General features: G+C 36.8%; 1 protein-coding gene across 1 annotated transcript in view; it reads right to left on the bottom strand.

Annotated features, from left to right (window-relative positions):
- The window catches only part of LOC150079086 (beta-alanine transporter-like), a 167,953-nt gene extending 152,537 nt beyond the window's left edge, over window positions 1–15,416 (bottom strand). Inside the window, exon 1 of the mRNA XM_090382827.1 lies at window positions 14,992–15,416. Coding sequence (XP_090238953.1) covers window positions 14,992–15,381 — 390 coding nt within the window. The 5' untranslated portion in view covers window positions 15,382–15,416. The remainder of the gene's footprint in view (window positions 1–14,991) is intronic.
- Between the last annotated feature and the right edge of the window lie 8,911 nt (window positions 15,417–24,327).

The following is a 24,327-nucleotide window of genomic DNA, read 5'->3' on the forward strand; positions in this document are numbered from 1 at the left end:
CTACCATCCTCGCGTGAAAGAATGGTTGGAAAGAAAGAGGTTGCAGGTTCATCTTGTTAACGCGACTGTGAGAGGATTTTCGCAGTACCCAACGGTCAGCTAATTATTTTCTGCAAACCAATACCCACCTATATGCCCAGTTTCTTTCGTTTTTCTCCCTACTTGGAATCAGTCATCAAAAAGTTTACCACGAAATTCGGTTAACAGTTAATATTTGTGAAAATCATACGCATTTCGTATTAACTGTTTTCCAGTGTAGTTAGCGCACAAGTCTTATGATTCTATAAAATTTGAATAAAGATGTTCTTCACATTTATACATAACATAATAAAAACGGCCGCGGGCCGCACTTTTTGAACTCCTACCCAACCTAATACCGTGTTGGACCGCCATTCGCAGGGATAATAGCACAAATTGACGGGATTTATCGTGCCTGTAAATTGCGTGTGTCCTCTGGTCGATTTGCCCGTTTTGCTGGACAAAAGAAAAAAGCCCATTTTAAGTTCCCCGCGTCATCGACGGGATTCGAACCCGGCATATTGCCTTGGACTCATCTGACCAGCGCAATCGTTTTCAATCTACCAGTGCCCAGCCAGCGTATTGTTGATACCACAGCATTCACTGTCCACAACGATCAGTGGTGAGGAGAGGCTTGCTCCTGCACAAATCCGTACGTCTGGGTGTGTGGCTCATCATCATTTGGGACATGAGTTTTGCATTCTCCATATTGTATTGCGATGTAGATTGTTGCATGAACTGCCGTTGAGCCCATACAACGCGCTGCAACTTCTCTTACCACGGACATCGCCCTTGTACAATCGTTTACAATTCTGTCGGCGGGAGATGGTGTGACCCCGTCAAATACCATCCTTTGTGCATCTTAATTGCAATCAGACGTGAGCAACCGAGAAGATGTGTTGTTTCCGATATGCAAACACCCGACTCATGAGCTCACACAATTTTTTCAGCCCGCACTACATTCAGATCGGCCTGAACACACATTTCTCAGACACCGCATACGCATTTAGATAATACCCAGGGACCGTTAAAATAATAAGTATAATTTTATATATTATAGAATGTAAGGTAGACGCTTGTAACATACTGAGCGGTGGATGTCCGTACAGTCCGAAGCTCAGGTGGCGATAGCTTTTAAAAATATCAGGAAGGTAATTTCGGTGTTAAGAACACAAGTTCAAATTATTATTTTAGTAGCACCAGACCTGCTGAAATTCCAGTGATCAGTCAATCATGCCCGTTAAGGGAATAGCAAAAAAAAAAAAAAAAAAAAAAGCAGAGTCAACTGTGTAGAAAGAATGTAATCGGGAGGGCTTAGCCAGGTAGATGTTGTTAGGAATGAAATTTCAAGTAGGCATAGCAACTAACTATATGATAAAATACTGCATTGCTTTTTAAATCAGATATCCTGATATTGGCAGAGTGAGTTGCTGATGCCGTCTGTTAAAAAAGATTTGTTTGGGAAAAATCTTGAAAGATTTTAAAAGCTATCTTATTTGCAATGAAATCGCATTTATTTCCAGGAGCAAATTGATGAAATGAGGAGACAAAGAGAGTTGTCATATTAGGGTTACCCGAAAACAACTTGATCCACCTATATGTATTTATTTCCATAAATTGCATATATGCTCTGGCTGGGGAAAAAAAAAAAAAAACCTTGTTATCCTTGACTGAGAGACCAGCTTAGCTACGGAGTAAAAATAGCGCGTAAAACTTCCTCACTTCATTGAATTCGAACCTCGGCCTTTTCCATCCGTCGTGGGGAGAATAGTGATTATAATTGCTGTGCTACGCGCTAGGATGAGATAATTAGGCAGACTCAAAGTCGACCAAGAGTTGTTAACATCTCACGTGTACCTGTAACTTGTTCTTATAATGAGATACCATAATGAAATTGCAGCCAAACAGCTCTTTCCGTTCTGAGCTGCTGCAAGAACGAAAGTTTAAAGTTTAGCACAGAAGATTCTATGCGACCGACACGATCCATGGTTTGTTCGACTTGGTGCAGAACCCTTTTCTCTGGGTCAAGATCCAGTCTTCAAACTGTCTCTTGAATGGATCTCAATGGGTTCTCGTCATGTTCCCCATTCTCTTCAGAGAGAGAGAGAGAGAGAGAACAAGAGATATGATCCCATCCTCTGTCAAGAAAGGAGCCTGCTGTCTTGAGGGTAGAGATTATAATGAACGTTCGCTTTTTAGAGTGGATATCTTAATTACTCAGAGGTACAGTATAGGGTTGAAATTCTCGTGACATAGAAACCTTTGTATAGATTTTAAGCGTTTCTGTAATTTCTCACTTTATTGTCATGGATGATATTGTACTTCCGTACAAGGCTCAATTGGTTGATGAATTTCTTATAAGCGAGGAGATTCTTCAGATGGAATGCTCAGTTAGATTTCCGGAACTGAATCTAGCCGAAATACGTCTACTAAAGACATTTTCACTTGGTGATAAAACTCGGCCACCCAATCCTCCTTAAATGATAAGATGAAGTGAAAAATGTTTCTCCTCCATCTAGGAATGCTTTTGAAGCAGCTGCATAAATAAGCAAAAAATTGAAATGCATCGAACGCAGCAGCTTCTTTGTCGATATGTTAGGGAGAATAAATTTGATTATAATGGGAAAAAAAGAGCTGTTAATAGAGTGAAAGCGTTTGAAATGAGTCTGTGTGCGTTTCCAGTGTGAGAAGATTAACTCATGGCAAGGGTCTTATACTGTACTGTAAACGTTCCACAGAGGGAAAGAAATGGTTAGCCAAGAGAACATTGTAAATGGTCAGAAGAGATCAATGATGTAGTGGGACTTTATGATAAACTGGAGTACCTCCTCATGGGGTGTCCACCATTCTCTAGATCATGGGGATGTGTTGATTTTTTTTAAAGCAGCATAAGGTGCCACAATACGTCACAGTGTTCTAGCACAGACCATGGGGATACGGAGGCTGCCTCCAATACATTTTGAGATATTGGGAAATTTCAGATCAATTATTGTGGTTGTTGTGATGGAGCTGGTTTTTCTAAAGTTTAGTCATGGAAGGCGAAAGCGACCAAAAAGGAACGGAAGCCAGCCAGAGATCAAGATGATTGTTATCTCTCATGAGAAATTCATTAATAAGTTGAAATCCAGTGCAGGCAAGGCTAGAGAAATAAACTGCTTCAGAGGGCATAACTAGGATGGTAGATTAAAGTCCCTATAGAGGGATGGTAACGGGCGAAGCTGGTTTATTATATAATTGGAGACATTCTGGATTATTTCAGTTGATAGCGCAGGGTGAATAAAGATCCTTATGAGAGAAATGAAGGTACCATGGTGAGTGAGGGACTAATTATGAAGCAGACAAAGCTGAATCACGTGAATGACTGGATGTCTGTGTGACTATTCTAATATTGAAGTTTTGAAGTAGATGACATTTGCACCACTTATTCTCCTCCGATATCTAGATTTAAGGGAAGATTATGCAGCGGGAGGACAGCAACTGAAAAAAAAATATCGTTCACTGTTGAGCCAGGTCTCAGTGATGCGCAATAAATCAGTGTAATCAAGATGTATTTAATGTCACGAATACGCGTGTCTTTAATAAAAATTCCTGATGTTTGATAGTCTTTTATCTACGTATAGAAAAACTTTATTTGTAGAAAATGTTTCACTTAAGTCTTCAATTTGGGAAACAGCAGCGAAAGTTTATGACTCAACTAAACTGGTTAACTATCAATATTTAATATATAATGAAGTTTGTTCCTTTGTGTATTCTGACTCCACAGGAGTCAGAATAGATAAAGGAACCAAAAATGCAGCCAAAAATTGAGTTTGCTCCTTTTCCATCCAGTGAAAGGAGGGATTTCGTCAGCTCCAATATTTTTGAACTCGCATGAGGAGTCAGTAAAAGGTGATCGATTAGTTATTTTGATCATGTGATCTCTCCGCTTTGACCCGAAAGGTTGAGGCCGGATCGAAATCCTCCCCTCTTCCCCGAAATTGTTTCGAAAAGATGACTGTTTATTACGAAAAGCTTTTTAGTTTTCAAATTTAGAAATTATTCAGAGCGGTCATAGGGTTACGCCTAACAACAGAAAGAAATTAACAACAAATAACCTGAAACAGCAGATAATCCAGACCCACGAGTCATCAGAGTCATCTCATCTAACTGTTTTCGTAGATAATTACTTGTTTCCTCAATCCCTGGGGGCTGTGTAGGGCTTGAATAAACTAGTTATTTATTTATTTATTCATAAGCGGTTTACAAGGTGTAGTACTAAGATAGTTCAATTCCTGGGACAACTCTGGTTATTCGGCTAGTTATAATAATTCTCTGAAGTCTATTCATCACATGTCCCGTGATGCACTTCGATATGGAGTATTAAGTATTATCATAACGATGCAGTGTTTATTAATCCAGTGTCCACCCTATAATATATTGTTAACATACATAAATAATGCATTATGGGGAAAGATAATGATGGTATATCACCTGATTAAATGTGAATTTAATCAGGTGATATACCATCGGGAGATTGCTGATTTCAGTGGGTCCGGTGGTTAGTAATTTATAATCGTTTTACTCTCAACAGGAAATGCAGCCTTTATACACTTTAATTATAGTTTTAAAGTTATTTAATAAAGTTGAACTTTAAAAATAATTCATTGTACTTTTGATTTCTTTTTTGAACAATGCAGGATTGAATATCTTTAAAGATTATTAAAGCTATCAGCATAAAGCTAGCTATTCAATGTTATTTCCTCTAATTACAATATTCCTGTACTTATTCCAACGATTTCTCCACGAAATCCTTGGAATACAGGAGAATAAATGCTCTAGTGATTTACTAAAATTAGTTATTGCGAAGGCAACTTGAATGTCTCTTAAAATTCTGTCATTTGAAACGGAATTTTCGTTTAAATTTTTATTTAAAAAGCGCACGTTTTTCACAAAATCTTCTACATCATTTATGTAATTTACTTAGTAATAATTGTATTACTAATTATGAGTACTTGATTTTTTTCCTCTACACTTAAGTGCAGTAATTTATTTTTATTAATTTTAAGTAGCTTTCTATCTCCAGTATCTCAAATGGAGAATCCTCCATCTGTCAGACTGCGTTCGTGAATGCCAGTAACTGGGACACTGCAACTGTATGGCCAATTAATGTTGATCTGACAGATTAGATTTAATTACGGCTGTTCCAGTCTTTGTGTGAAAAATCATCTGTGAACACGCATGAAAGATAAGATTGTTGGCTCTTAGCCGGTTTCTGTTTGTCTGATGAAAAATAGTGGGAGATCCTTCACCTGAGATTGGCCATTAACTCAGTTCATTTTGGGAGGGGAAAAAAAAGTAAGTTCTGTCATCGGCAGAATTTGGACAGCGATATTTCCAAACGGATGGTGGATGACAAGTTCATTCGGCCTCGGTTTTTTTCCACATACATCACCACAACAAAGATAACTCCATTATTCTATACATCAAGACATTTTAGAATAAGGAATTACTGCTGCTAAGGGACCGCTTTTTGTGATTTTCAAGCAAAGAAAGTTGTTTACTCTGTTTTTCTTGGACTAATCCTAATGAAGAATACCTGCTGGCCACGCATAGCGGGAAATTATAACAAAAATTCAAACAGGACAGAGAACTAACAGGCTGCTTCTTTCTTTGTCCACTGAAAAAAATGTGAGGTACGAAATAAATAATATTTAAAATAACCCCTACTTTGATATTTTTTCCTTTTTAACTGGAGCTGTCTGTTTTATAAAAAATTAGTGTCAATAATAACAAAGTAATATAAAAAAAAAGACTGGAATGATGCTGAAAACGTTTCTACTAATATGTAAGAGGAGTCACAAAATAACAAAGACCCAGACATTCGATTAAATAAATTGCAACAGACGGCTCTCTCTCTTTCTTTCCGTCTTTCTTTCTCTGTGTTTGCTTTGTTGAAACCTTTCATGGATGTGTACTTACCCTATTAAAATCTCAGAACAAATACACTATCTGCGGGAAGGTTACTTTCTAAGACAACCATCTCAAACATCTTACGTTTTTGTAGGGTCTTTTTTCCATTAAACTTCCTCTACAGTAAGTAAAGATAGTAGAAGTTAACGTTGCGCCGATTCACTAGAGCCATGTAATTAAATACACAAAGAAAAACTTTTAAAGAAAAAAAAAAACATTTTGGTCTTCAAATTCTTCTGGGAAAGTCAATAAATTAGACCCAGGCGAAGTGTATACTGAATTTTCAGGGATTAAATATAACTCAGACAATGTTATCAAACGTAATTATTCCGACTGTTACGATATGCTTATTCCTGTATTTAGTACACCTCACATAACTTCTGCAATATATCCCCTCGGCATGATCAACTCTCTACACATTAAAGTAAGCAATCAGAATTAGAACCCCATTATTGTAAAATCCGCCTCATTTCCGGTTAAGTTCTATTAAAGTATCGGTGAGCGTCAATGATCCGGATGTTCTACTAATTCTGTCATTAAAACAGATTGCTCCAGGAGTTATATATATATATATACACAGGAACAGCCCTTCAGCACATTCAGCAGTTATCCATCCATCATCCTACATCATTTCCGCATGCCTCTCATATGTCATATCCCTTAATATCCGTAATCCTGCTAATACAGCCAGGTGAGCATTCCATCATCTTATGCGATCTATTGCAATATTGAAATTCGAGTTAAATTTCAACAAACGCTCTTTCGCGGTTGTTCGCTCGCAAAACGATATTTAAATCAATGTGATTGAGTTAAAAATAAAAATATTTGGAACGACTTAATGAACCAGGTTTAATAATAACGGTGTGCTCAGCTGGAGTTTGAGAACCATTGTTTAGTTGCACAATTAGGAGTAGTCAGCCACTGGGAACAGTATTAAAATTGATCAATATAGAAATGTACTACGATAAATATAGTAGTAGCAAAAGATACTTTTCATTTGCTTTTGTTTTCCGCCCTCTTTGGTGTTTACCACGCATTTATATCATTAGGTCATCGTACGAAACTTTCATTCGAGCACCAAGTGCACTAGACTACTTCGTCATTGTACCACTAAAAAATAGTTTGGCAAGAATCCAATAAAATGGATTAAATTTGCCTAACTGTTAAAACATCATCATCGATGTGAAACTCCAAAGAATCACTTCAATTATCACAGCATCAATTTAAATATTTCAGCTGGAAGAGTATTTACAAACTTTAAACTGCAAAAAAAAAAATATAATAAAGAAATCTGCTAGGCAGAAATTCAAAATTAGTTCCTTGCAATGTATTTCTGTCTTTAAAATGAATTTCATGCTTTAAATAGCTTAAGACTGATATTTCAGGAGTAATACCTACCTTTAAGTAGTTAGCATCTTACTAGACAATAATTGTAAAAGGTGACTTATTTTTTTTCATCATAATTCCATGCAGGAAAGTTTCTGCTGTTGTTTTTATTCATTTTACTTATAGATACAATACGAAGACGCCTCATAAATAAGGTTGTGCAGTATCAGCGTATTTTGTATCTGCAAATTGCGCGTATTTTATGGTCAGTGTCTGGTTTGCTGGATGAAAAACCAGGGTTTCTGAGGAGGGGACGGTAATCCTTGACCACATTATGAATAAAAGCCAAAAATCCGACATGGATGGTTGCTGAAACCTATAATAATACTCTGATATAGAGTATGAGTTGAATATTGGGAAATGAGAAGCATTTTCTTTTAACAGTGGTCAGTTTCTTTTGACCAGATTTAATCGTATCAAAGCGTCCAAGTTTTTTTCTGAAAAAAATATGATGATTCCAAAATGGAGATTTTTGAATATTTATAACTGGTTATTTAGTTGAGCGGTTGTGTTTTTCTTTATGTATTTGTAACTTTGATGCGAAACTTTCAAAATAAAATGTTTGGAAATATGCGAAGTCTGTTGTAGGTCTGTTTGTTTTATTTGAAAACTATTGTAACCAAATGAACAGTTTTCTTTCCAGTTTTCATATCTACAATCGACATTTCTATATATCGAGGAATGTTTTTTTATCTTATTTCAAAAATGTCAGCTATTCTTTAAAAATCAATGCAGCAGCAAGACTCAATTCTTATTTGGATATTTCTTAAGAAAACTCTGAATGGATGTTTCTTTTCAGTGACGCGTATTGGCTGTTGTGTCTGCTGGGGACTGAATTCACGTCCAAGCTGTCATGTATTTGGAATTTCTTAAAATGTAAGATTGTAGAGAAGTTTACATGCCGAATATTTGCTCTTTGGGCTGTCTCTGTTCAATAAATATTTTATGTACCGCCAGCGAAGAGATGGGAAATATAGAAAGAACATTCTAAACGATGTCGATATGCTCCTTTTTGTAAATGCAAAATTTTCCTTTCCTTTATAATTCGTTTTGCTGCGAATCAGAATTTCTTAAAATATGTAAACATTTTCTAGACCTTTTAAACAAACAAACATAACATCTGATATAATATTCCTGCTTTCAAACTTTTGAAATAAAAGAGATACAGACACAAACGCATATTTTATTATCAAATCCGTGAAGTTCAATGTCCAAACTATTTCTGCTGCAAAAAAAGGGAAGAAATATTTAAACCTTACTATTATTGAGCTTTAACACACTGGAGATCCGAAGTTTGTAACTTTGTCTTGATTACTCCAGGGAAAAATTGAGATTATATCCCAGCCATCGGGGGCAAGACACTCAGTCATTCACGAATGCTAACTCTATTTTTCCTAGAGGTCATTACGAAGGTTAATCCCCACTATCAGAGAAGTACCAATATACGTATATGTATATTATATCTCAGACATAATATCCAACTAAAAATTAAAATTTTCTGAAGACCTCGCAAGAATAAAATAAGTTTATGAATACGTAATTTAATAACAGATTCTTAAATAGTTTGTTTATAAGAATCGAGAAATAGTTCAGCGAAAAAATATTCGTATTCACTGCTACCGTTCTATAATTCGCTGTTTTTAAACAAGTTTCTCTGCATATTTAGCTTTGAACATTTTATAATTCTTAAATTGCTCAGAACTGAATCCAAAATAAATGACTTGTTAGTCAAATTTCCTTTCGATCTTTAGTTTCAGGCATCCTTCTGCCACTTCAGGTTTTAATGTTAAATAATAAATTGATGTACCTTTTAAGTTTTTTTGGAATTAGTAGAATTTCTGCTCGCAATGATGATCTCAATGATTGATAAGCAAGCGGATTCTCACCGCCGATTCTTAATAACATTTGACAGATTTTGATACGTTTTTGTACAAACAGCGGGCAGTTATTAAAAGGAAGTCGTTCTCGAGAAGACGGCTAGAGTTTAATTTGTTTTAGTGGCAGAACCACATCTACCGAAGCTATTGATGTTGACGCTGCTGGATCCTCTCAAGGGTCGCATCGCAGTGTTTCTTGAGCAGAAAACTTGGCTGTGTTGCTTGAAATGGAATGCGTGTCATCTCATTCAGCTAGACGTTCCAAAAAATGAGGAAAATCCTAGTTTCTTTTAACGGAGTTATGTTGCTTGGCCACGCAATAAAAGAAAATTACACATTCTGAGTAAGCCTATATATTTCTGCTTTTCTTTTGGAAAAAAAAGTGCATTCCAACTCCAAGTACCGAAATGTTCCAGTGTGGTTGCTGTTACTTTCTGTCACATCTTAAGTCAAATATTACTAGATGCGTTCTTTGGGACACAATGCTTAAGAATTCCTGTCATATTTTAACATATTTTTAACTGGTTTTTATTCCTTCTTTGGTAGATCCTCCACGAAACACATACTAATAATAACATCAAAGAAGATGAAATGAGAAAGAAAATTCTCTCTCTCTCTCTCTCTCTCTCAAAACGTATCTTAAAGGATATTCTTATTTATTACTCCACAAAATGTTAAAATTATCATTGCTACTTCGATATTTCTTACTAATTATATTTAGTTAAATTATACTGGTCGGCAAAAGAGAAACATTTTTTGTGCTCCCTGTTAAAATTCAGGGTGATTCTTGTAGATTTTACGTTGCTGAATTCAAATATGGCAACCGTATTGCTCTGACACTCACCAATTTTAAGGGAGAAGGGAATAAATTCAAAAAGTTTCTAGTAAAAAAGATTTCATATATTTTAAGAAAATATTACACGCAGTACTAAATGTTAAAAAATGGGTCTATTAAACTTATCTTATTTACAAAAATATTCATCTGATAACAAAATACTTATTTTGTCATTTTTTGCCTTTTATAACCGTCCATCGGTGTCTCCTGTACTCGATTCCAACAGTATTCTGACAACATGTTTGAACTCCATTTTCCCTGGTATCTTTTTTCCATTTCAGAAATACCTTGGTGAAACCTTTCGCCGTATTCATCGGAGACCACTTCCAAGTTTTCAGGAAAACAAGTCTAAATGGGAAAGTAGTAGGAAATAGAGATTTAATGAGATGTTGCATCCCAACTCCCTGTACGCTAAAATTAGCTCATTCACAATTTCACTGTAATTTTGTAATTTCTTATTGCCTAAAAAATTGCGGCAGATGTTTTTGAATATTCTCCAGGCTCTTATTTGTGTAGCATTTAATTTTTTTGTGAATTCATCATCTTGGAATAACAGTTTGATTTGAGCAAGCACCAAAATTCTCTCTTTTATCTGGGCCTCACTGATTCGAGGAAAGTTTTGCTTCAAACAGGAAAATTCTACTCCTTTTTTGTCCATCAATTTCACAAATATTTTTTTATCATACCTAGCTTAATGTGAAATGGAGATAAATAGATTTTTTGACTTATTCATCAAAGGAAGATGTGCTACATTTTTCTGCCCTAGTGTAGTTTCTGAACGGTGTGGCAATTTTTTTTTATTCTGCAGTGGCAACCCTTCAGTCGGCTGTCCTACTCGTATAAAAAACAGCAGTATTTAGTGTATCCACCTTGAGAGAGACACGGTGTATTTCTTGCAACCCAGTTAGCAAAGCTATCACTTTTAAGTCGGCACAGATATTCTATTTGTATTCTTGATAGCATATTTTTTGCAAAAGAACCTGAAGGTTCTCGCACATTTCCATCATGTGAATGGGTCAATGGGTATAGATGATATTTAATTCCATTATGGAGTAAAACTGTTTTCAAACTGACCTTGGTTGAATCAATCAACCAAGATCTCTTTCATTAATTCCTGGAGATTGTTACAATAAACCAAAGCACCATCCATGAAGTAATAGACTGCCTATGTTAGATTGCTTCTTCCTATAACGCGATACCGTGACACCCTTTTCAAGAAGATTCCACTGCTGAAGCCATGATCCTGAAGCCTTGGTTTTGGAGAGGTTCAAATCTCTGACCATATCATTCAATTCTGTCTGAGTGATTATATGCTGCTTTACAGTCTCAAGAGTCGAAATGTCTGGATCTGTACTCTTTCTGGGTTCTGCATCTCTTGGAGGCTCGTTTTCCGATCCCAAGTCAAGTCCATCAGTTTTTGATGTCTTTGGCATTGGCATGGTATCATCGTGAGGAACCAGCCTTAGAGTAGAAGGTACGTTGGAATACTCTACTTTATGCTTGGGTTTTCCCAGAAAAACCAGAAATATTGATCATGCAAAAGTGACAATCGCGTATGTGGTCTCGAGGTTCTCGTGATATCACTGGAACAGCAAAAGACATCAATTCATGACTACCTCTAAGCCATCCTTTTAATGTCCTTGAACATGAGCTACAGAAAATCTTCGGAGCCTATAATTTATCTTGATCTCCGACCTTACATCCAAAATAAAGTTTAAAGGCTTTTCTCACAAGTTGTGACAGTGGCTTCCGCTGTTATTTTAATACCACTTCTTCGCAAATGTAGCAAAAGCTATCAGGCTTATTTCGGAAAGAACACGACATATTTCATGTACGGTTAAAATACACGACATAAGACACAATTAAGAAATTGTAGAGTTTTATTTCTAAGTGAAACACAGTTCAAATATGTTCTAATGCATGCAACACTTGTTTACAAACACTTATTCACTAAAACACTTGTTCACTTTGTTCATCACTCGCTCTCTAAAATATATACTCTTACGAAATACAAATACGAAAATGCTTGTTTTGTGCGGAATCCACTCGTATATATATCTATAGAGAAGTTGCTAGAATGCTCACAATATTTCTAGAGAACTCCGTCGAAAGTTCTAGAACCTTCCAGGAATATTCCGACCTTTTCCCCACGTAACAATATTCTAGGATGTTTTGGAATATTCTGGAATGTTGTAGAAAGCTCTCAAATGCTCTAGAACAAAAATTTAAAAAATCAATAGATAAAATAAATGGAAAAGATGATTAAACCAACTACAGGTCTTGGAAGAACTTTTAAGGACTTTATTTACAATGTGGCTGAGTTAGTCGGTCTCAGACGTGGATAGAGAAGTCCCAGAAACTCGGGTTTTTCATCCAGAAATACAAGAAAGTCGAATTGGTTGATTACTGGGAAGTAGAACCTGTTAATTCGGTATGGATCGTGGAATCTGCTGTTTTGAATAAAGATAACGGAACTTCATGCAATATATTGGCAGGAGAGGATTAGGAGAAGACACACCGTGTCTCCAAAATAAAATATTCAAATTACCAAAGATACTCCAAAATAGCAAGGATGTTTTCTTCTTTAAGAGAATATCCTTGCTATAAATGTAGAAATTTTTGGCAAACGTAGGAAATGCATTGGCAATTTGTTAAATCATATACATCATGAAGAGCTAAACTTGGTTCCTTACAAAGGCATTTGTATGTTTCCTTAAAGGCGAAAGCTGCAAGGCGAGATTAGAATTCTGTAACTATTTCCTTATTCTTTTGAAATTGATTCGAGCATGTGGTGTTACCTCAAAGGAGTATTCTTTCCTATTGATGCGCACTTACATAGAAATGCGCACTTACATAGAAACAAAGAAATTAAGTTTGTTCATCAAAACATGATAGTGCCCTAGTACTTTTGGTAGGGTAGTTTACATCAGGTGGCATAAAAATAAAAGAAAATCTCCTGACCCTTCAGGGATAAATCAAAAAGTACGAATGTCAGTTAAAATTTGGCGATTTATATTAATTATTAATACCTTCCTTTCTCGTAATCGGTACTGATTTCACATAGGTCTGTGCACGACATAATTAGAGTCCGGAAACCCTGCGTTGTGTGTAGTAAAGCTCCCATCAGGGCACGCACCGTGAGATAACATCTTAATGCCAAGTAATACCAGGTGTAAGCATATTTCCAATGGTAATTAGGTTACATTTCAATGTAAGAATAATGAACTGAGCGCGAGAGAGGGGGCATTGGCATTTAGTGGAACGATAGAATCGTACAGCGTGACGAAAACTTCACTTTTAAGTCTACAGCCGTATTTTTGTGATTGCCTTCTCTTCCCTCCCCTTCTCCTCCATTCGGAGATGTTTCCCAGGTTGCTGTAGATCCGACTCGTCCACTTTTACGACACCAGCAGTAAAAAAGGCACCCGCATGACCATCATTAAGGAATAGAGTTCACCGAGAAATGAACTCATTTTGGAGCAGTAATCCCGCGCTGATGGACCGAGGCAGTCCATGCTTGCTGTTTCTTTACGTTCTTACGAATTAAGAAGAAAGGAAAAAGTACGTGAAAAGATAGTGAGAAAGAAGAAACGAAGAGAAATTTCTCTTCTTCTTTCTTTAAATTCAAATTACGATTTGATGTAATGGAATGATTTTAAATCATTAGTTTTTTAAATCATTGTTTTTCTCTGAGAGATACTTTTCTCTAAATTATTATTTTAAGCAAAAATTTCAAATTTAAATTAATAGAAATTCGGTTTATACTCCGAAAAATGAGTATAAACAGAAATTATCCTGAATGATTGGCATGGTAACAGATGAGCTTCTTATCTAACTGATGAATGTGCACAAGGAAAGTCGACATGACTTCCTCCTAACGATATTCGTTACTGCTCAACTAATATAAAACTAATCAAATAACAATTAGCATTTCCACACATTCCTTTTGCATCAAAAATTAAAATTTATCACACAGCGCATTCTTGCGAATAATTCACTAGAATTTGTATGATATTAATCAAACTTGAATATTAATAACGCTGAACCAGATAAATCTGTTAACTGGCCTTGTAATAATTAATAACCTCTTTCCTGCATTCGAATGAATATTGATCCCTGTTTAAAAGAATTTGGTCCCCTCTTCTTTTTATAACAATGGCCTCCAGCTACAATCAGTCGTGATTTTATTTAAAACTACTTTTGGAGTTGTTGAACTCGTTTCAACTTTATCATAAGTTTATTTAATCAAATGACAGTAAATTAGAAAATAAAAATACTTAATGTGATTAATAGCTGAAAAATAACGTTAATTATAATTTTTATTTATGGAAGATCCGAATTAAAATCAAAGGAATTAATTCAGAAGCAGAGAGTTAGTTTTTTTTTTTTAATAACTAGTTATTTTTCTTGAAGGGAATTTAATTTTCTTTAAATGACTTTTTCAATAAATGTAATTTATTTAATATTAAATTACCACATCTGTAGTTTCTAACTCTACATATTATTCTTTCCTAAAAAGAAAAGAAAATTAAAAAAAAAAAATAAAGAAATATAGTTGTTAATTTCTAAAATAAAGCGCAACAAATCTGTCATTTTAGGATAATAATAATTAAAACACAAAAACTGTTCCGGACCTCATTATCATTAAGGTCCATGGGCTGTTTCAAAGAAGAAAGATGATAAATTAATGGAAATTTACTTTCTCTGTTTATTCTTCATCTATCTTTCAGTAAAGACAGCAGCTAGAGAGAGAGAGAGAGAGAGAGAGAGAGAGAGAGAGAGAGAGAGAGCGCAGCGGGAAAACAAATTTTCTTATTAAAAAAACTTTAATATTTTTAAGAATTTCCACTTAGCATTGCCCACTTCGAGGAACGCTTCAAATAACAGACACAAAAACTTACCCATCCCACAGTTATAACAGCTCACCTTTGACACAACGGTTTCGTCTCCATCCGTCATGGTGTCATTGTAATGCCAGCCGTACTTACACGGTGATCTCGTCCACGAGCTATTGGGATAACGGCGAACTTTGCCCTTGGTGAAGAACACCGATGACACATTAAATCGGTACATAGAACACTGGCTGTACACCCCGTCCTCTTTTGGTATCGCTAATGATCGCACGAACTCTTCGCTGATGTTTTTGGTGTCCAGATCAGGAACGCGACACCAGTGGTCCGGACTCCAAGACATGAACACCTGGCTGTAGGCGTGGGAACCAAATGATAAGTGGGCAGGCAGAAAGACGAACCACAGCATCATCTGTTGGAACTTCCCATACTCCCCCACCTCCTCAAGGATCTCATCGAAATCCATTACAGCAGCGACTGCGGGTAGACACCCGGGGCTGAGACCTGCCTCGTCCGCGTGCTGTTCGCCAACTAAAGGCGGCAGGCAGCGACGGAATCGTTAAATAAAACGCTACCGAGGGTTGTCAGCGCCACGAGTTGGCGCGTGTTTCGCCAAAAAGTTTGGGAACTTGTTGTTATGGAGATGAGTGCGGATAAGTGATCAAACGATGAACTTTTTAACTCTCTTGTGTGAACAGGGTGATAAAAACCTCCGGATAGTAAAGGAATCTGAATTAAATTTTCTGAGTGTGCCAGATAGCTAGAGATTCTTTAAAAAGGATCGATAGGAAGTTCAGGCACACAGAGTAGCCGACACTTTTTTAGGAATATTGAAGTTATCTATTCTTTGCCTTGTTTGGACTTTGAAGGATTTTTATGAATTTCTTTCATTAATCTTTAACGATGTCCGTTGATTATGAGATGGATTAAATAATTACGTTGCATTATTATTATTATTATTTTTAACTTGAAATAAAATTAAGAACCACTGTCCGAACTTTATTAAAATTGTTTTATTTCTTTCTCCACCTAGTTAATGATTTCATCACCACTGTTGCTGGGTAACATTTCGGGAGAATTAATTTGCAAATTATCCTAAACATTCCTGTTGTGGAATGGAGATCAAAGAAGGCCATCCTATTTAGCTGAAGTAAGCTATTTTTAGATGTGATTTATTTCTCTAATCGACTATTAGCAACACAGGCTTTTGAGAAATTAGTCTCTGTTCCTTTTACAATGCTTTATCAAGCAACATATATTTGACATATTGCAGTCTTTTGTGGACTTACCAAGTATTAATTCTTTGTTCACGTTGTTTAGTTTTTTAGATCTGCACAGCCAATTTTTTTAGATATATTTTTATCTAGTATACTCATAAAAATACCTGCTGACGTTCTATTTGCTCTTTGTTGGAGATGCGTGTAATTTCTTCGTTCGGCATGCACATGATTTAGTTTGTACCTGCAAGAACCACATGGAATTCATAACGGAACGTTGGTTGTGTACGAAGAAGGATGATACTCAAAAACCGCTGTCGTAAAATGATCAATGATTCATTGGAAGTCCCTAGCCACTAAGGGTGAAAATATCTTGATCCCGGATTTCTGCAGGAAAAATTACCGTGACCGTTTACGTCGACTGCCGTGGTCTTTCTATATTAAACTTTAAAGATCGTGATACTAACATAAATTGGGAATGGCATGCTGATACTTCTTCGGCATCAAACGCAAGCAATCGGGAAAAATTGAAAGAATAGCGAGTCATCCTGTTTCATGTTAACGGATTCCACGTTACTGTCTAGATTTAAAACTTGCTTCTAAAGGTGCACTTGAGGGTATTCAGGCGCCCTAAATGCAGTTCGAATTTGTAATCATGCGACTTTCATCTCTTTTGGTCATTTGAGAGACGTTTTAAAAGGACGTCGCTTCAATTTGAACGCCGAAGTCACAATAGCTCTCGATGAGTGGTCAAGTCAAGATAGTTCTCGAAGAGTGGTCAAGTCAAGATAGTTCTCGAAGAGTGGTCAAGTCAAGATAGCTCTCGAAGAATGGTCAAGTCAAGGTAGCTCTAGAAGAATGGTCAAGTCAAGGTAGCTCTCGAAGAGTGGTCAAGTCAAGATAGATCTCGAAGAATGGTCAAGTCAAAATAGATCTCGATAAATGGTCAATTCAAGATAGCTCTCGAAGAATAGTCAAGTCAAGATAGCTCTCGAAGAATAGTCAAGTCAAGATAGCTCTCGAAGAGTGGTTAAGTAAAAATAGTTCTCAGTCCATCAACAACTGAAAGAATTTTCTGAAGAAAAAGTAAATAGATTAGTGAAACAATGAGACGCATATCTAAATGTTAAAGGTGACTTTTAAATTATTTTAAATAGTTTAAAACTTTTATTTTAAAACCATTTTATTAAACAAATTTCGCAGAACTTCCTGCACATACAATCCTGAAAAATTCCTTGAAAAGGAATATCACATTTTTTCCAGGAAGCAGCAACCTTTCAAATAATATAAAAGAAATAATATTTGGAACAAATAGGCTTATGCTGCATTCTTATACAGTAGAAAGTTTAAGAAACTTTCCCTATTCCTTCAAATACAGTATTATCACATTTTGACACGCTGTGTTCTCCATCTTCCATCGGTCCATCACTTGTTTGCAGAAGTCTGGGTTCAAATCCCCTCGTAAACCGTTAGAATTGTAAACACCGCTTAAAATCAAGGTTATATAGGAAGTCCCCTGCGAAGTATTCCGAATTTTTCAACCGTACAACTTGCAAATTGGCACTTGCGCTGGCGCACTACACATGGACAGGCATAATACCTGATAAATCACGTGAATTAGCGTTTTTGACCCATCGACTATTCTGACCAAAGTGGTCGAAAGGCCAATAACTCCCAGAAAAACCAACCATCTTGTATCCAGATTCATTTCTTATTTATTAACAATAACATAAAAAAAAATCAATCGTTAGTCTACTTGTTGTTAGTTCATATACAGTAGCCAATGCACCCCGAAGTCATAATGGTTGCTTTTTTATGGCTGTACATCCTTCACTTTCTAAGCGAATATTTTCCATAAATCTGATTAATAACTCTCCGAATGAAATCTTATCACTTCCTTATTGACTTTTCATGTAATTCGGAAGGTCATTGAACTTTTTTGGCTCAATAACGAACGGAAGCTAAGAAAGTAGCTCCGAAGATGGAATCTGTTATTTTCTATTTGAATATATTTTTTTCTGTCGCTTATTTGCCTTTCCGTGAATATTAAGTGAGATTAATGGCAGCTATTTATACAAATAATGGATTTTGTGAACTGCGCGCAGGGCATTCCCATACTCTCTTTTAAAATATTTTTTTGCGAAAAATAAATTATAAATGAAATAGATTACCTACCCCCCCCCTCACTCCCTCCTTCTGCTTCTTCAATCCGAACTCCAGATGTGGCCGCGATATTATTTATAGACGAAGAACTGACTCAGTCCTAGCAACTTTATCATTCTTAGTTTTCTCCTCTTCCTTTTAATAAGCAGTTTTTCAGTTTATTGCAACATTTTCATCATAAAGTGATTTCGTCGAGATATTTTTCAATAACTGTTGAATTTTATAAGATGGTGCGCGCATAAAGGCAATTACTTTCCTAGACAGCGGTTAGTTTTATTTTGGAGATTAATCCAGTTACAGTCAAAAGAGGAACAGTGCAAAGTACATCATATTTCCATGGTTACCACGTTAATTGTTCTTAGTTGGCATTGTGCCAATTTTTGCATTTTTAGCGAATGCATTGAATCATAGAAAACTGTTCGATTGGAATGCGATGAATTAAAATTAAAAGATAATTTTGGCTCCACAGTGAGAAATGCGTGGATCGCGTGTTCTTTGTAACAGGTTTGTCGTTCCTGCGCGTGTATTGTGCTGCGGTGAAAGCGCGAGTTTTAGAATGAAATGTTTGTAATGGAATTAGTCGTAGACTGTCGAAACCTGTGACCACAAGAAAGGAGAAGCCACTTTCTGGAGTGGATGGCACTCGCACATAAAGGAATTTACCTTTTTACGTGATCCGTGTTGGTAGAATGGTTACGTTATGTTTTTCCATAGACGTGCGCTCCCTTGGGATAAAGTGCGGAAAGTTACAGAAAGGACGGTGGTCATGTGACTCATTTAGACTCGAACTTTCTCCCTTTCCATATTTTATGAGTCGAAGGTAAGTTTTTTTTTTTTTTTTTTTAAGGCGTTTCCTACAGTGCCTCCGATACGGTGACAGTAAACATCGAACATTTTCAGGTGCGTTGCATTGCCGACTTTTCTTTGGTGCCAACTTTGATAAAGTTTCTTTTTCTTTCGGGGTGTCTCTGGCTAGAAGCTGTAAAAGCACTTTCAGATAATAATAAAAAAAAGTAAATGGAAAGGTTTTCGTATCGCTTTCAAAGTACGCAAACAACTCTGCCCTCTTGTGTAACTTGGTGCATCTGTACTAAATTAGAATGCACTGAGTTCCACGTGCAGAGTGGAACAGCGACGCATTAATTTTTGAAGGCTTTTTCTTCTTTTTTCGCTAAAAACCAAATTTTATTAGAGTAGATGCTCTTAGAGCCAGCACGGTCAGTTTCTGATTAGACATTAAGACAGTCAAGTAGTCGTAATGCAAGCGCTTTTGGGGATCAACGCTAATTTTGTTAATGAACGTTCTTTAATTCCACGTTCTAGTTATGTAGTCAGGTTGACAGATTTGGAGCTGTTGAAGTCTCGCTTATTTCATTAGGTTCTGTTCATCCTGAAACATAAAGACATTAAATATTCTAGACGTATATGTCTCGCTGTCCTTCGAGAACATCTTAAGAATTCGTATGGTGGAAATTTCTTTAACTGTGGTGCGCGCGTGTCACCGAGTTTGTTAAGAGCAGTCATCGATGGAAATAGAATATTTTAAAAGGATTAGGAATCTACACTCGTAATGAATCCTGACCTTTCCCTCGAATAGGGAGAATAAGTAGGTGCGAAAGCAATAAATTTATTCTGTCAGAAGGATGCGATACCTGCTGTTATTCATTTTTAGATATACTTTTTATTGTTATATAAGCGCACAAGATTTCTAAATAGAATATTCTGACGAATATTCAGCCTTAGTTTCCTTGGTGCAAATTCAACCAGTCAGATAGCCCATAGAACTTTTGTCATTATTAAAAATTGTCATTCTTAAACTGGGCTTGGTTCTTCGAAGTTTCATCTTCTTCAATTCAATCTAGTTAGGTCCTGTTTATGCAGAGCCCCTCTGAAGTTTAGAGTCGTGTCTTATTCTTTTTTCCGGTTTACGAAGATTAGCATTAGCATTAGTAGAGGCATTTGATGCAAGAAAGCAAGCTTATGCAGCATCAGCCAAAAAAAAAAAAAAAACCCCACTTCCACTTCACCCCTCTGTTCGTTCAAAATACCTGTCCAGCTGAGCCTTAAACTTATTTAGGCTATCAACCTCCACCACAAGGGATGGGAGTCTGTTCCACCAACCAACCACCCGCTGGCTAAAGGAAAATTTCCGCACGTCTATCCTACATCTGTCTTTCCTCAATTTGAATTTATGCCCTCTCAGGTGATTTTTCTGAGCTAGTGGAAGAATCCCATCAGCATTGAGCATGCTTAAACCATTCAAGGCTTTATACACCTCTATCAGATCACTTCGCTGGTGCCTAGTCTCCAGACACTGTAATTTGCAAAACGTAAGCCTTTCTTCGTAAGAGCACCCCTTTGTTCCATTCACTAATCTTGTTGCCCTTCTCTGTACTCGTTCCAGCAGCTCTACATCCTTCTTGAAATGAGGCCTCCAGACCTGTATACAGTACTCTAGGTGTGGCCTGACCATTGCCTTATACAATGGAATAATCACCTCCTTATCCCTGCTGGAAAAATTCCTGTATATCATTGACAATACTCCATGAGCTACTCTTGCAGCCCGTCTGCACTGCTCAGAGAACTTCATATCTGCCTGCACAACCACCCCCAAGTCCCTTTCATTCTCTACCACTGTCAGTGTAGTACCACAGAGTTGATACGTTGCTCTGGGGTTGCTGTTTCCCATGTATAGTACTTTACATTTGTCAATGTTAAACTTCATTTGCCACCTCTCAGCCCATCTGCTCAACCTTTCCAGATCCTGTTGCAGCAGCATAGTGTCAGTAGTGTCCTTGACAACCCTGCCAACCTTTGTATCGTCTGCAAACTTGGACATTAAGCTTGATATACCATCATCAATATCATTTATAAATACAGAAAACAATAATGGACCCAACACTGAGCCCTGAGGGACTCCACTAATAACATTAGTCCACGATGAGCAGTGTCCATTGATTACCACTCTCTGTCTTCTCCCCCTCAACTACCCCTTTATCCATAGCAGCAATTTGCCTCCAATGTCACACTGCTCCAATTTGTGTAGCAGTCTTCCATGTGCAACAGTATCAAAAGCCTTTCTAAGATCCAAATATATAATATCAAAGTTATTCCCTGCATCCCGTTCTTTTGTGACTACATCGTAGTATCCAATCATATTGGTCAGGCAAGACTTCCTCTGAACAAAACCATGCTGTGTCCGAGCTATAACTGAAGTCTTGTCTAAATGATCCTGCAGTGCTTCTTTAACCAGTGCCTCCATTAATTTTCCTGGAACAGAAGTTAAGCTCACAGGTCAATAATTACTTGTGTCAGCCTTTGATCCTCCTTTGTGAATTGGGGTCACATTAGCACATTTCCAGTCTATGGGTACCTCCCCTGAGTCCAAGGAAGCTCTCATAATTATGGCTAAGGGTTTGCTTACTTCCTTTGCTGCCTCCTTTAATATAACTGGATAGATCCCATCCACCCCGGGTGCCTTTCTTGTGTTTATCGTCAACAGTTTCTCCTCCACTTTACTCCCAGTTATTTCAAGATTCTGTAGCTTACTGCTAGAGTTGAATACACCTCTGGCATTCCCCTCGCTGAATAACTCCTCATGTGTGAATGTCGATGCAAAATATTCATTTAGTTTGTTAGCTACCTGAGCAGGATCATCAACAGTTGACCCATCAATATCAAGTGTACCAATCTGATTCATCCCCTTCCTGCTAGAGTTTACATAAGTAAAGAACTCTTTGCTGTTTTTCTTTGCATCCCTTGCCAAGGATTTCTCGTAATCTGCCTTCGCCTGCCTAACCTCCTTTGTAACTTGGTTGCATATCAACTTGTATCTATCATAGGCTTCTGTGTCATGTGTTAATTTGTAAGTATCCCATGCATTTTTCTTCTCTGCCATATGTCTCATTAGTTCATCTGACATCCATTTTGGCCTAAACCTTGAACAGTATTTCTTAGTTGGTATGTAAAGCCTAGTAGCTTCCAAGATAAGTTCTTTGAATGCTTCCCATTTTGAATTTGCTGTTGGTAACATCATCAGTTGATCCCACTGTATAGAATTTAAATACTGTCTCAGTCCATCGTAGTCGCCTTTACGGAAGCAATAACCCTTCCCTTTACCCCTAAGACAACTGTTATCTAGTAAAACACATAATTTTTCTCCTGGAAATGAACGATATTTTATTTTGAAGACTGCGTTTACAACCTGACTTGGAAACCCCTCCTGTTTTGAAGTTCAATTTTGCTCAATTTCTTAAACAAAAGTTTTGTTTAATTTAACGTTTTTAAAGTTTTGTTTAATTTTTGATTATATCTTTTATCGTATTTTTTAAAATTTGTTATTATTGTTTATTTTTTATATTTAAAATTAATTGTTATTTATGCTACTTCCTTTGGAGACAGAATTTGTGTTTTTGTTTTTTTTTTTTCATTTTAAATGCCAGCCCTTTCGGGTGTAGAATTCGTAGGTCTCCAGTTTACTTGAGACGGGATTTTTTTCACATTCTCGTACCCAGACTTGGGCTTCCTGGGTAGAACGGGAACTGCTGGAGGATGAGGGATCCCTCACCAGTGGATGAGGGATTCTTTGTGGTTTTATAATATAATAATATAGTCTCCTATATAATATAATATATAGGAGACTATTGCACCCATTCGACCTGCGCTTCTTTCTATGGGCGCTGAATATAATCCATTTAGGACAGTTCGTGTATCGTTGTGCCACGCCTCCTCGTGGCGTGTGCATGGACTGGGAACCAGCCTTCATGGTGAGCTCTGCTTTCTAGTAGCAAAGTGGGCAGAAATAGCTAAAACAGAGCAACAACACGCACTGCACTCATTCCTGATCATATTACAGAGTTCTGTTATATCACCATAGAGAACCATGATGGAGTTGAACTAATGTTTAGGGACTGCCCTACATAGGAAGAACGTGTATGGCTGTGTGAGGACATGTGTTATTCTTAAAGATCCATTTTTCTTTAGACTGATGAATTGAATGCAGAGTACTTTATCACTGGATGTATTATGCGTTTAAACTTTCCTTCACGCTGTCACTAATACTTACCATTTTGGTAATACCATTTCTCAGTGAACATCACTTTCGCATTGTTGTGACGCCATCTTGCAAAAGGGTACTCGCACTGAAACTGTTTTTCATTGCAGTTGATATTTTGTATCAATGGCTTCCAAACGGCGATCCACAGAGCCCGCTAGTTTGCAATGGAACTCGTTTTCGGATGCACATGGGTTCTGCATATACAAAAATCTTGACAATAGGTTAATATTCCGTTTTTGAAAATCAAGATCACCATCCTCGTAAGGTAAAGGAATGCCATTCGCTTCCTTCATGACAATATAGTGGTCAAATAATTTGTTGGTCATCCGGAAAGTTCTGGGATGGAATCCCGTCGTAGAATAGAGAACTTTTTGAGATTTTCTTGAGTCAAGGTTGTAGTTAACCAATTTTAGATGGAGGGAGTAGGGTTTCCTTCGTGAGTTATTCATGTTTTTTTTTTTAATATAGTTGGGCAAGGACGTTACGTTAGTGATTTTCCACTCTTATACCACATGAATATTAAGATAGTAATTGTCTTAATATTTACGTGGTATAAGAGTGGTCATTACTAAAAGTATAATTTTACTAAAGACTGCCATTCTCCTTTCGAACAGTATCCTCTCAAATATGGTCGAAATCAGCGCACTTAGAGAAAATAAATTCTTATTAATGAAATTAATAATGTATTGGCCTCTGTCTTTGGTCTAAACGTAACGCAATATCGACCAGATCACGACAGTGGCCAGTTGGAATTTGGTACTATTCTTTCTTCGTTGGCAAAGTAGAAGTGGTACGTCTTGCCTGAAGTCTTGCCCTGATCCGTTGTTCCAGTTTTTCTGAGAGATGTACTATGGATTCAGATCAATCATTTTTCATCAAACCAGTTTATTATAACCCTGACTTTGTGGATTGAATATTATCGTTCTAGTACACGATAATGGTTCTACACATACAGATACTAGGGAATTTACTAAGG

The sequence above is a fragment of the Mastigoproctus giganteus genome, chromosome 10, assembly GCF_048544385.1.
Source record: "Mastigoproctus giganteus isolate SK-2022 chromosome 10, ASM4854438v1, whole genome shotgun sequence".
NCBI classification, from domain to species: Eukaryota; Metazoa; Arthropoda; class Arachnida; order Uropygi; family Thelyphonidae; genus Mastigoproctus; species Mastigoproctus giganteus.